Source organism: Candidozyma auris, chromosome 2 (genome assembly GCF_003013715.1).
Source record: "Candidozyma auris chromosome 2, complete sequence".
Taxonomy (NCBI): Eukaryota; Fungi; Ascomycota; class Pichiomycetes; order Serinales; family Metschnikowiaceae; genus Candidozyma; species Candidozyma auris.
In genome coordinates, this window is record NC_072813.1 from 1,996,538 (window position 1) to 2,009,791 (window position 13,254).

General features: G+C 45.9%; 5 protein-coding genes across 5 annotated transcripts; 3 read left to right on the forward strand and 2 right to left on the reverse strand. All coding sequences in view use genetic code 12, as the record gives it.

Annotated features, from left to right (window-relative positions):
- Window positions 1-18: 18 nt before the first annotated feature.
- CJI96_0002374 (uncharacterized protein) lies at window positions 19-1,290 on the reverse strand (the record flags this gene model as incomplete). Its single annotated transcript, XM_029035889.2, has 1 exon — window positions 19-1,290. The coding sequence occupies one exon, from the start codon at window positions 1,288-1,290 to the stop codon at window positions 19-21; it is 1,272 nt and encodes a 423-aa protein (XP_028891131.2).
- A 151-nt stretch (window positions 1,291-1,441) lies between these two features.
- Window positions 1,442-2,185, forward strand: TRM9 (tRNA (carboxymethyluridine(34)-5-O)-methyltransferase; the record flags this gene model as incomplete). Its single annotated transcript, XM_029035890.2, has 1 exon — window positions 1,442-2,185. The coding sequence occupies one exon, from the start codon at window positions 1,442-1,444 to the stop codon at window positions 2,183-2,185; it is 744 nt and encodes a 247-aa protein (XP_028891132.2).
- A 1,838-nt stretch (window positions 2,186-4,023) lies between these two features.
- CJI96_0002376 (uncharacterized protein) lies at window positions 4,024-9,072 on the forward strand (the record flags this gene model as incomplete). The annotated part of the gene is made up of 1 exon (XM_029035891.2): window positions 4,024-9,072. The coding sequence occupies one exon, from the start codon at window positions 4,024-4,026 to the stop codon at window positions 9,070-9,072; it is 5,049 nt and encodes a 1,682-aa protein (XP_028891133.2).
- A 548-nt stretch (window positions 9,073-9,620) lies between these two features.
- On the forward strand, window positions 9,621-10,709 carry CJI96_0002377 (leucine carboxy methyltransferase; the record flags this gene model as incomplete). Its single annotated transcript, XM_029035892.2, has 1 exon — window positions 9,621-10,709. The coding sequence occupies one exon, from the start codon at window positions 9,621-9,623 to the stop codon at window positions 10,707-10,709; it is 1,089 nt and encodes a 362-aa protein (XP_028891134.2).
- Window positions 10,710-10,721: 12 nt separating this feature from the next.
- MNN24 (Mnn24p) lies at window positions 10,722-12,782 on the reverse strand (the record flags this gene model as incomplete). Its single annotated transcript, XM_029035893.2, has 1 exon — window positions 10,722-12,782. One exon carries the CDS (start codon window positions 12,780-12,782, stop codon window positions 10,722-10,724), a length of 2,061 nt encoding a protein of 686 aa, XP_028891135.2.
- Between the last annotated feature and the right edge of the window lie 472 nt (window positions 12,783-13,254).

Here is a 13,254-nt window from a genome sequence, read left to right on the forward strand (position 1 = left end):
GATGTATCTTTATACCATCTATTTAGTGCCTGTCACCTTTTTAATTATTTCATGAATATGCTTTAGGTGGCTACTCCAGTTGTGCTCGCGTTCGCTTAATATTAGGTCAACTAGCTTGCAAACCTCCCAAAAAGTCAGCAAGTTGGCTTCGTTGGGATCATTTTTTATGAGCTTCAAAGCTTTTTCGATTCCTTTGATAGTAAGAAGCTTAGTTGTGAAAAAGACCTCGAGGTGTTTGTTGGAACATTTCTCTCTGAGACCTGTTCGCTCTTCTATCTCACCAAAAACGGAGAATAAAAAGTTGGTGATGTTTATACGCGGACTTTCGTTGAGCTTTTGTGCTTCAATGTATTCAGTCCCATAGGCATCTCCCAAGTTTGTCTTGGGCTTGTCTGGTAACAAGTGGTACACAGAGGCTCCATCGACTTGGTTTAAGAATCCTTTCAAAGTTGTCAGGAAAACGAATGTAATCTGATCTGTAGTATTCTTCATTATCGTTCTGGGAATTCTATTCTTTGTCACGTCTATTGTGTAAAGACGGGGTGTGACATTGACAAAGGGTTTAATGACTTCCAGATGCTTCAATAACAGCTCTTCAATAGCGTCTTCGACGACCGTAGACTCTTTTAAAGCACCGTCCTCTGCAGCAACTATATTTACAGTTAGTTTTGGAACATAGTCGTCAAAGCTTATGTTGTGGCGCATATCATACAATTTGACGTCAACCTCGCACAAGTGGTCAAGTATTGTTTGAGCCAAGTAGAAAGGAAGATCATTGGCATGTACAGATTCAAGATTATACGTCATCATGGCTCGGAACCTGACCAGATCTAGCCACACTCCCACATTGCCTCCTAATGCCATGTCTAATGAAAAGTCTGGGGGCGGAGTCACCGAAATGTCCATCTCTTCGGCATCTTCAACCGCATCTGTGGCGGAAATTGCCCCATCAGTTAGTGTAAACACTCTTGTGCTCTGAGTGGATGTCTTGTTAAAACCAAGCCGTGGAATGTGCTTCGGGAGCTCATCTATCAATGGATATCTATATGGAATTCCCAACTTTGCTAACTGGTAATCTAGCTGGCGTTGGGTAGCAAGCACAAGGTCAGGGAATCTGAAGCCAGTATCGTGGAATCTGATCCTTATTGGCTGCTTCACAGCGAACAGGTCGGCAACGTATGTTCGTAGGGCCTCAATCTGGGCAATCGAAGGCTCCTCAGATATCCCCAGTCCCCATCTCACGTAAGCCACAAACGCAGCCAAAACCGAGACTAAGAAGGGAACTAACATTAGGGTTTTTTTTTTTTTTTGGTCTGAGGTTCCTCTATCTAGTTTATCTATGGAGTTTTATATTTCACTTAGACAACTCCAGTCTTGTGCGAACTCACTTCTACATATGCCATCGCGGGCATCACGATCACCTTATATTCCAATAGCACGAATGAGTGTTCCCTCCATACCGCTTGAAACACAAGCAGTGCCGGAAGATCAAGAACAACAGTTTGTGCATGAAGTCTACAATGATATAGCTCCTCACTTCTCCTCGACAAGGTACAAGCCTTGGCCCATAGTGGAGAAGTTCTTACTTGATCAACCAGATTTCAGCATTGGCATAGATGTGGGTTGCGGCAACGGAAAGTATCTTGGAGTGAACAAAAAGCTTTATTGTCTTGGTACAGATCGTTCGGACGGGCTCATTGAATGTGCTCAAAAGGTAAGCGATAACAAGTACGACGTAGGAGTGGCCGATGGATTACATCTACCTCATGAGAGCGACAGGTTCGATTTCGCCATCCTGATAGCGGTAATACATCATTTTGCGAACGAAGAAAGACGGATAGAGGCTATAAAGCATATTCTTTCCAAGCTCCGAGTTGGAGGCAGGCTTCTAGTATACTGTTGGGCACTTGAACAGGAGAAGTCTAGAAGAGGGTATAAGGAGGGCGATGACCAAGACATTTTGATACCGTGGGTTCTTCAAAAAAATGTCAACTCAAAAAAGAAAAAGGGGGCACAGAAGGATGACATCGAAGAACTGAAATTTTCTGAACCGGAAACCAAGTACCGTTACTATCATCTCTATAGAAAGGGAGAACTTGTGGAAAATGCCGAAAGGGCTGGCGGTAAGGTGGTAGACCATGGCTACGAAAAGGACAACTGGTGGGCTATTGTTGAGAGGGTTTGATACCGCTTTGAAAGCAAAGAAGGGTCATCAAACAAGAAAAAGGCAAATTCGTCTATGCTTTCCCAACTCGGAAAAGCTAAAGTTGTCATCGTTTTTATGATGTTGCTGAGTTCAACTATATAATACTGGCCAGCTTACAATTCTACGAGGTGAGCGAAGCTCGTCCTTGAAGCAGCACTTGCAAATAGCCTTCGATTGACAAATTAGATAGTGCCAATTCATAGCATACGCATGAATTTTATAGATGGAAAGAATTAATCATTGGGATTCGCACAATCAATCATTTAAAGCCGTCATCATCGTTGAGTTCCAAGTGGCTCTAAACTATTTGCTATAATGTCTTATAAAGCTTGCTTTGTGATATGGCTTCTGGACCCAACAGTTGCCATTCAAAGGATTTTAACGGGTCATGGAATGAAATCTTCTTTCAAAAAATTAGATGGAACAGAATTGGAATGCTTGGTATTGTCATAGGCATGTTGACAGAATCTTTGGGAAACTCTTCTCGAATGTATTCTGAAAACTTCCAGAGCAAGAAAAAAAATAAAAAGTCCTTTAAGAAAATCTATATCTTTTCACCTCTTGCCTAATTGGCTGATCCCGTTCATCATTTGCTTTCTCCCTGAGTTATGTGGAATTTGAACAGTCTCCGCTTGGATGCTTCGGCGCTCGCCTCGAGTGTGCTCCAAGCTGCTTTGGAAACTCAGACCCAAAATGTCTTTTAATAGATATTATAGCCTGTGAAATGGAGAACGGTTGACAGCTATACTCAGCTATCTACGCAGAGCTGATCTCCGCACTACCATTCCCTCTGTCTCTTTGTCAGATCTCTTACGAAACAGAACTTCCTCCTTCAGTAACACTTATCTTGTGATTCTTTTCTTGCTTTGAAGGCTATTTGGAGAAAGTGCGCAAATTCTGGACCTTCTCGACAACTGGAGTTTCCTGATCTCACCACTAAACGCCCTTTTGACTTGCTTTAAAGGAGGTGCATATCTTACCTGTTCTTCTCTCTACTTGCCATAATGGGGCTGATGGCCATGAGGCATTTAGTTTACTTACTCTTCTTTTTTTCTTCTCTGAGCTTTTTAATGAACTTTGGCAAGACGAAGGTTCTATGCGTGTCTGTAGCTATCCGGCTACGGCAAGGATTGTTGATCTCATGTTGAAGAGCAATGGGTGCTCTGTCTCCATGATCAACATCATATTTTCTGCATGGAAGCAACGAAATTAAAAACATAACATTCATAGTCAGATCTAAGGAAGGCGAGTACTTTGTTCCTCTACTTGTTGTATAATTTTGTTACCATACATGGAAATTTGGGTGCTTGCAAACTGATACATCGAGCGACTCTACCATATATTTTTTGTGTCGGGAAGCTACTGAAGTTTCAGACCCAGCTGGACTTGTAACTTTGATAAAATATCTTGTTGCAACTCCAAAGAGATGCTGCAGCTGCTAACACTACCTACCGCTTTTGGTAGAGTGCTCGATCTGAACAGTAAATGGTCCTCTTTCGTAGCTGAATTTGTGGTTGGAAATGGGTGATAATGGAAATCATAAACGTCAATTCTTCGATCCTCAGCAAATAACTCAATCGGGTTCTCACATACAACTAAGAAACTGATACTGGTGCCTCAATTCAAGATAGGTACAGTTGCACTTTCGTCGATTGCAGCAGTGGTCGTTTTAAAAAAGCATTTAGGGAATTTCGTATTTTTGTCTTACACTTTCCCTTCTGTGTTCACTACAAATCGCAGCCTTATATCTCGCGACTATTCCCAGACCCTCTGTTTTTGTACAACCACCCACCCCCAGCAATATCCCAGACACAACAATGACCCCAAGACTTTTTAACAACGCAATTGATGCCGAAGGTTTCACACTGGTGAATCATCGAGCTTCAGCTAGGTTCCAAACGGACAAAAGTAAGTTTTCTGAACGCAGAAAGGACCCACGCCCAGTGGGAGCTTTCAGCGAGAAGTACCCGCCCTTGAGCGAAGAAACGAAAGCGAAATACCAAGCTCGCGCTATTGCTTACGTTCAAGCTCAAGAGCGCCAGAGACTTGCCAAGCTTGCAAAGTTGAAAGCCGCTATGGGAAAAAGGCCCTACAACATGTACGAGTGCTTACAGCACAAAGAGGAGAGGAAGCCCGCCGTCGATCCAAGGTTGCCAAAGTCGTCGCTCAAGCGGAACAAGCCGCTTCTTACCTCGGACGTACATGCCGACGCCAAGGCCGCCGCTATTGCTGCCCTTTGTGTCCCTTCAAAGAAGGATAAGGCTCCTGTCGTTGCCGCCGAGAAGAAGACAGGGCCTCAGATGGAGCTCAAGAAGAAGCCTTCTAGAAGAAGACGCAAATCTACAAGAAAGGAGAAGGATGCCGATCAAAAGGCTTCCGATAATGTGAAGAAACCCGCCGCTATAGTTTCTTACCCCAAGGCCACGTCGTCCAAAGCTGCCCATGCCCTGAGGGTAATGGTTGCAAAAGACCCTGCACCAATTCGGAGTTCGCACAGCGAGAAAATCGACCCTCGCTTGTTTCGCGCGGTGGACCATGCAGATCAGACAACCAGCGAGAGGCCGCGCAAACGTCAAATCCTCGACAAGCTCATACATCTCCCTCCCGGCGACTTCGAGGACGAGTCTGACGTTTTCTTGCCTCGTTCGCCCCCTGGGACTTTAATCGAGGCCGCCTCAAAAAAGTCCCCGCCAGACCAATTTTTGTCTGGCTTAAACTGGCTGTCGTCGCCGAAATCGAGTTGCCCTGAAGTATCCACTGATCAAGACCCCCAGTGGCATTTGGTGCTCCAGGTCCCCCAGAAGTCTCGCGGGCCCAAGTTCGCGTCTGCGACAGTTCGCGCGGCCACACCTTCGGCCTGGTGCCCTGGAAACGACTTCTGTGCGCCAGACCAAGCGCCAGAAAAAGCGCCTCGCTGCGCGCCAGAGGACCGGATCTCTTTCCCCAGGTCTCCAGGGCCCGCGCCGATCTCAGAGGCAACTGAGACACACGCCCGAGTGACTGCGCCCCAAACTCCAGCTCGTGCGCCGGTCGTCTCGCAGTGTCCTTCCGCGGTCGTCGCCCCAGTAGACAAAACCCTTACTGGGTTCGCGCCGGAGTTCGAGTTCGTGGCGCCAAAATCTCTGCAACCTGCGCAATCCCCATTTTCTGTGCAGGAATTTGCAGCCAAAAGCTCACCACTCGTACCAGCATTGAACACCAACGATACCCCGGTGCTGATCCCCTCCGGTGAGCTGCGTCTTGGTGCTGTGTCTTCATCGTCGCTGTCGTTTTCGTCGCCGGTAACCTGTCGCCCGCTCGACTTCAACAGTGGCGTATTCAGCGACCTCGCTGGCAATCCATGGAACTCTGAGCAATCCCTGAACCACACCCTCAGCTACCAGGAGCTCATTTCCAACCCATGGGCTCAGGAAGATGCCTTTATTTGGGAACCATCTACTGTTAATTCCACCTCTTGCTGCTTTTATGATCCAGCAGTTGCCACCTCCACTGCCATTTCTACTGACAGCAAGCCTAGTCTCTCGCATGAAGTACAGACTGCTACTGAAAAGAAAAACGGAGAGCTCTCTGCTCTGCCCGCCTTTGTAGCTAAGACAGATCTGTCGTCGCCTGATGTCTCGTTTGTACCTTCTCCTTGCCCTTCGCCTCGTGCTGCCGTCGTTCCCCTCATCAAGGCCGAGTTTGATCTCGCTCTTGCAGTCGAAAGTGCGCCCAAGGCCGTCGAGAAGAAGGCTCTGTCTCCTCCTCCACTTATCCAAGAGCCGGTCGCTCAACAATCTCCTGCCTGTGGTGAACCTCCTCTTTGTCCTTCTCCATTGGCGAAAGTCCCCTGCAGTGAGAAGCTTCCTGATACGCTTATCAAGCTCCAATCTACCCCGCGAGTAGAAGCCGAAAAGAGTAAACTTCGTACTCTTCTCAAATCGAAGTATATCTCTCTTAGAAGTGACAATTGCGTGGATCAAATTCTTGCCAACGCAGACACCGCTATCAGACAGGCTCGGGAGGAGTTTTCTCTCGACCTAGTTGATGATGACGATGAGTCGGGATCAGTCATCAAGTATTGTTCTCAAATTGACGCCTCTTCTAGAGTCAATTCAGGGAATAATGATACTCCTGTGTCGGTGAAGGAGGCCACTGTTGTCATAAAGCCAGTCAGTGCCATCTCGCTGGCACCTACCGTGACAGCTCCTCCATCTCCAAGGAAGACTCCCTCAGGCTCTCCCAAAAGACACAACACTGACCCTGATTTCAAGGCTTCATTTGCTGAGTCAGCGCAAAAGAAGGTGGAAACTATCACCCCTACAGCATCGCCTGTAAAGAAACAAGTAGCTTTAGCCGTTCCCAATGTTGAAACTGGACTCGCTAAGACTACTCAGAGCTCTCCAGAGCCCCTTCTTGATCCTGTTGCCTCTCTTATCATCATCGATGCTCCTCTGAGTGTTCACTCTCATGATGCATTTGCACAAACTTGTGGCGGTGATGTTGATAACCAAAGTGCTGTTGTTTCATCTTCCGAGAACGCACCTGGTGCAGCCTCACCAAATGAAGTGCTTCAGCAGACCCTTGACCTGCCGGTTCCCGTTCAAAAGCCCGCTGATACTCTAGCTTCCAAGGAAGCGAAGAAGGCTGTATTGGCCAAACGTATAGCGGTATTGAAGGAGAAACTTTCTGTTGATGTTTCGACACCGAAGACCAAAGCTATTCAAGAGTCCACGGTATTGGAGGAAGTTCCCCCATTTCCTCGTATGCTGGAAGTCACCATCAACGATTCTCCGGTTGCTGCCCCTTCAAAGGCGCTGAGCGATCTTTCTGAACCATCTTCTAAGGAAGCGAAGAAGGCTGCATTGGCCAAACGCATAGCGGCGTTGAAGGAAAAACTTTCTGTTGATGTTTCGACGCCCAAGACCAAAGTTATTCCGAAGGCCACGGCGTCGGAAGAAATTTCCCCAAAGGAGATTCCCCCACCTCCTTCTATGCTGGAAGTTGCCATCAACGATTCTTCGGTTGCTGCCCCTTCAAAGGCGCTGAGCGATCTTTCTGAACCATCTTCTAAGGAAGCGAAGAAGGCTGCATTGGCCAAACGCATAGCGGCGTTGAAGGAGAAGCTTTCTGTTGATGTTTCGACGCCCAAGACCAAAGTTATTCCAAAGGCCACGGCATTGGAGGAAGTTCCCCCACCTCCTTCTATGCTGGAAGTTGCCATCAACGATTCTTCGGTTGCTGCCCCTTCAAAGGCGCTGAGCGATCTTTCTGAACCATCTTCTAAGGAAGCGAAGAAGGCTGCATTGGCCAAACGCATAGCGGCGTTGAAGGAGAAGCTTTCTGTTGATGTTTCGACGCCAAAGACCAAAGCTATTCTAGAGTCCACGGCACCAAAGGAGACTCCCCCACCTCCTTCATTGCCTACGGAGCTTCTTGAGTTGTCCTCGGATGAAGTCCCTTTGGTTCATCAAGGTCAAGCTCTGGAAAAGTGTGCTGATGCTGAAAAATCCACAGGGCCAGAGTTGACGTCGCCCGAGAATGAAACTCCAAACTCTGAGGTTTCAAGTTCAAAGCCTCGCATTGGTGCTGGTATCTCGAAGGACAAGAAAGCTGAATTGTTGAATAGAATTGCTGTCTTGAGAAACAAGATGAATTCGGATACACTGAAGGTTAAGAAGTCTGATGTCACAGCGAAGGTTCTCCTGAAGACAGAAAGACCTCAGGCTTCCCCAAATCTAGCCAATCTGTCTGAGACCGCTTCGTCCCTGGTGCCTCTTTTGCCTCTGCTGACAGAAACTCCCACTGCTGTGAAATCTCTTGGAAACTTGTTGTCAGAAGTTCCAACGGTAGCTTCCCCACTCTCCCAGTGTCTTCAAGACTCCGCTCAATCTGATCTGGAGCCTGAAGAGCCAGAGGGACCATCGGAGGCTTACCTTGCCTTAGAAGCCAAACTCGAAGCGAAGAAGAAAAACCTCTATAGATTGGATGACGATTCGACGAATATTCCTAATTATCTGAAGAGAATGTCATCTAAGATGCTGGGTATGGCTTCCAGACTTGAGAAAGCACTCGTTTCCATGGGTAAATTGTCGTTCAGTGGTCCTGTCACTCCATTGGATATTCCAAAGACGAAGACAACTCTCTCCAATGAGCCCGCAACAAAGAAGTACGGGCCAAATGACAAGAATGCTGCCATCAAAGAAAAGCTTGAGAAGTTTTACTTCAACCGTCTCAATGGAAGTAAGGATGATGATAAAAAGAAGGAGTATAAGTTCCAGGTGGATATGACCCAAACAAACCCTGTTGCGCCGCCCCCTCCCCCACCAATGCCGCAGGCTCTGGCAAACGTTCCACCTCCACCTCCTCCACCTCCTATGTTCACTGAAGGTGCTTCCTCGTCGTCTCCACCCCCACCACCACCACCACCGCCTGCCCCAGGATTCCTTGGCAATGCTGTTGCTCCTCGTTCTTGCCCAAAGGTTCCAGCATTGGCAAATTCCTCGGGTGCGCCTCCACCGCCACCACCTCCTCCTCCTCCAGTGCCTTCACTTTCGACCAAGAGTGACACTGCTCCACCACCACCCTCACCACCCCCCTCAAAGCCCTTGAAGGATGCTGCTGTCGCCTGTAAATCGAAGCCGGCTACTCCACAGCCTGAGATAAAGAAATTGAACGCTGTTAAATGCCATCACGGCACCTTTGCAGAGAAAAGAGCCGATTTTGCAGCCTTCTTTGGTGCAGATGCAACGAAAAGCGCTAAACCTCCCAAAATCAATGCTCCAAAGAGAAAGGAGTTCACTGAGGCGCAGCTCTCTAAAATGAAACCCTTTGAGAGACTTCGTCACAAAATTGAGGTGCACTATAATGCAACATTCCAAAAGTGAGGGCCATGATAATGAGAATGATGATGGTCATGAATATCGAGGATGTTGACAAAGCTATTGCTGCTGGTAATGACAAGATTTGATGTTAGACACTGCCAGGTGTTTGAGCTCTCGACAACTGATGGACTGAATTATCTCAGTTGTCTGCCATCCACAGATCATCGCAAAACACGTCCCTCCCCAGGACGTCTATGCTTGATTCTGGGTTATGTTTGAGTAAAAAGAAAGGATAAATAAACATATGAAGAAAAAAATCAAATTTAAAGCCTCTTCTCGTAGTTATTCTGGACCACTCTTCTTATGCCACTCAGCCTTTGTTTCCTCCCTTCCCTCAACAGCGTAAGACGAAAGACGCAAATGAGTAATCAAATACAGAGATTAGAATGGAAAAACCTTTAGAAGATGATCTTTCGCCATTGTAAATCACGAAATCACCCGTGCCTGACGTCTTTGATAGGTTTCAATGCTGTTAGGGTAGCATTACGAAGATCGCGCACTGCATTATCAAACCGTTCCTACCACAGTGAATAGCGCAAGTAATTGTGCCGATGTCCATGCTATCTATCCGAGAAAAAAAGGACAAGCTCATACGAGCAACCGACTTAGATGCCCTCAGCTGTCGCCATTGCGCCAATCAAAAGGGCTATTTTGTTCCTACAGATACTTATATTCAAGATATGCTCGACTCCTATGAGCAAAATCTTCCATTCTGTCACGGTTACACGGCATTATCTGCTGGTAGAGCATTGAGGTCTCTTTTCAATGACCCAAAATATCCATTGATCAACAGAGGTACTTACTTCCGCACAAAACTGATCAACACCGTTGTTGAGCGCTTCATCAGCTCCTATGAGAAATGTCAGATCGTGTCTCTAGGAGGTGGTTCTGATACAAGGGCTTTTCGTGTGCTAGAGGAGCACGGAAGCAGGGTGAAGTACATGGAGATTGACTTTGCCGAACTGGTGAAAATCAAAAAGTGGGCTATCATGCACAGTCCAGTGCTTCTGAAGATAGTTGGCCTGGAGTTGCAGTCGCTCACAGTGAAAGATAAACAATCCTTCATTGATATGGAACCCGAGCTCCATACCCCGAATTATGATTTAGTGGCCCTTGATCTACGTGAAATTGACGATTCCGGCGATGAAGCCATTCTAGCTCACTTGAATGATGACCTTCCGACATTGGTGATCAGTGAGTGCGTTCTATGTTACTTGACACCTGAGGATAATGAAAAAATAGTTGGTTTTTGGCGAAAAAAACTTACAAATGTGGCAATTTTGATGTATGAGCCCATGGGGCTTGGTGATACGTTTGGACTGACAATGGAGCAGAATCTAATTAATCGAGGTATTGATCTCTACACTTTTCAAAAGTATCCCGATCTTAGATCCAGAGAATCCTTCTTCAAAAATGTGTTGCATTTCCAGGTCGTCAAAGCGACTGATTTGGCGGAGATTGGTGGCTACACCTCCAATGATCTTTCTTGGTTGCTGAGTGATGAAGTTACTCGAGTTAACAGGATCGAAATGATTGACGAAGTCGAGGAGATTTCTCTTCTTCTTCGACATTACTGTCTCATTTATGCGCAAAGTGGCGACATTGCAGCGCAAATTCTGAGTCTTAAATGGCTTTTTTGATGTGGAGATCGTTTAACCTTTAAGATACTTGAGTTGATCCCTGATGTTGTCACAAACTTTGCTCCGTTTCGAGCTGTCAGATGCTGGTAAGCCGTGAAGGTTGATCTTGGACTTGCAGAACCAAGTCTCAACGTGTTTCATGACATCTATCTCAAAATCATAACCATGAGTCTCCTTCTTCAAATAGTCAGTGTAAAGTCTTCTTCTGTTGCCGCTCTTATCCATCGGACCTCTGCCATTTGAGTTCAGGTCCCCGAACATCTCCTCAATATAGAATTTTGGCCAGTTAGCGTGAAGAAACATCAATGTTGAGGATTTGTAGTAATGGAAGTCGTAATTCAGCTTTTCAGGATCTTCGTTGTCCAGAGCAAGATTGTTCATGTTAACCTCGTTCGTAAGACCAAACTTATCATTGTAATAGTCGACAATTGGATCGTATTGACCCATACCAAAATACTCATGCTTCTTGTTTGGTTTCAACGGTCCAAACTCGCGATTAAACTCCACAACTTGGTAGTACGGAAGAGACAACTTATGCGCAGCGGCGACAAAAGTATCTTTATCGCCCTCGCCTGCAGCACCCTGACTCAAGAGGGGATAGTAATAATCAAATCCGTAGTAATTGTAATACAAGGATAACATCAAGGTTTTGAAATGTTTTTCCTTATTGATCATAAACTGACCAGTTTCGCTGGATGCTTCTGGTATAGTCCCTTTCGTATCATGCAATGACAATTCTCCCTTTTTCGTTCCTCTATTATCACCTTTGAAGTAACTGTTTCTCAATTGCCAGTCTGGATCAATCTCAATATCCGCAATTTCATAGAAGCTAGGTGAGGTCGAGCGACGCCATAAATCAGGCCATAAAATCATATGCTTCAAAGTGAAGGGCTCATTGACGAAAAGATAGTCTGGATTTCTCACAGGTAAGTTGTCTGCATCCAAATATAAGATGTTCTTAAACGAAGAGACCAAGAGTGCTAAACTCTTTAACTGGAAACCCTTTACTCCCAGCGCAAGTCTTTCAGGAAGAAAATCGGACATAATCTTGCATCTTCCATTAAATGAAGGAAGGATTCTATTGCAAAGATCAATATCAAAGTCTTCCCTCTTGGGCATAATGACCTCTATAGGCAACTTACAGCCGGTCTGTCTCAACAAAGAAATTGATAGAAGTACAAGTTGATTATACTTGCCGCCTCCCAAGTAAACTATACCATCTCCCTCCATGAAGCCGAATTTTTGTCCCGCGTCAAGTAAGTCTTTAGGGAAAGTCTTTGGCATTCTTAATAAGAAATCAAGGTGAGATTTTTTGAGAGCATTTTTCTCCTGAGTTGTTATTCTGAAAAAGCTCAGTAGGTACTCTTTGGTGCGGATGGGCTCCAAAAGATATGACTCTCTCCAGTGTCCGCCGTACACCGGAACCCTGCCGTTGTCATTCTTGTACTTGTTAGTGGATTTTGACTGAGAGTAATGGGCGTCATTGTTGATACCACTGACTGAAGGTCTAGCTTCTTCAATCATGCGCCAAACATCCTCAATGAAAGTCATAAACCGGTTCTGAAACCTGATAAACTTCAATGTGTCCAGCATTCCATGATTACTCTGGGAAAGCTGAACCTGCTCGTTCATTTTTGAGTAATCGTACCCTTTGATTTCTGCAACGTCGAACTTCTTCTTGTTTTTATTTTGCTTGATGAGCAGTTTGATGTCGTGTGTCTCGTACTCTGGTAAATCGGGGTCGGCTGGCTCCAGCAGCACTATAAGAATCCCATTCTCGCGGTCGTCGTAGTACTTACGAAGCTGCATTTCAAGAGTTGGAGGACGAGCCTTGTTGATAGGAGCAGAGTCCCCTTCCGAATCAACGGGGCTTTCAGGCAGCTTATGTTGAGCCTGGTCACCGCTCTGACTAGTCTCTCCCTCCGGTCCGCCTTGGGCAGGTTTGGAAACGAGGGAAGTGTCGAACTTGGATGCTCCCTTACGTGTGTAGGCGTTACTTAGAAAGTTCGCCAACGTTAGCAAGATGCATAACGCAACAAGGATTCTAGTCCACTTCGCCGGCAAGGAGAACATGCTTGTTTGGTGAACCGATAAATGAAATCGCAAAATGAGGTCTCACCAAGAAGAATGAGAAAATTTATGGCGTCTTCTGGCGGTACACTAGTCTTGCGCGACTGTTTTTCTTCAACGCGAGCTATGTTTAACTTCGCCGAGATGGACAACACTACACCTATTTGCGAACGAAAGGCAAACATTTGGTGGATTAGAGAGATCAAGAGAAAAGTTATTATAATACAAGAAATTTTGCTTTGATTAGTCATAAAGTGCTGCCTTGAAGTGGCCTAAGATAAGATACTTCATGCGTTCCTGACCATTGATAGTGAAGTGGGCTTATGCGTTTCGCCGTGATGGAAAAAGCTTACAGGGCAGAGATTCATATTTCGATGAGCAATTTACACTTTATTGTACTTTCAAGTACTTGTGATCTTCAGAATCAGTGTCCATTTAGGTGTTTTACAAGTGGACTAGTTCTCTGAGTGGGGCC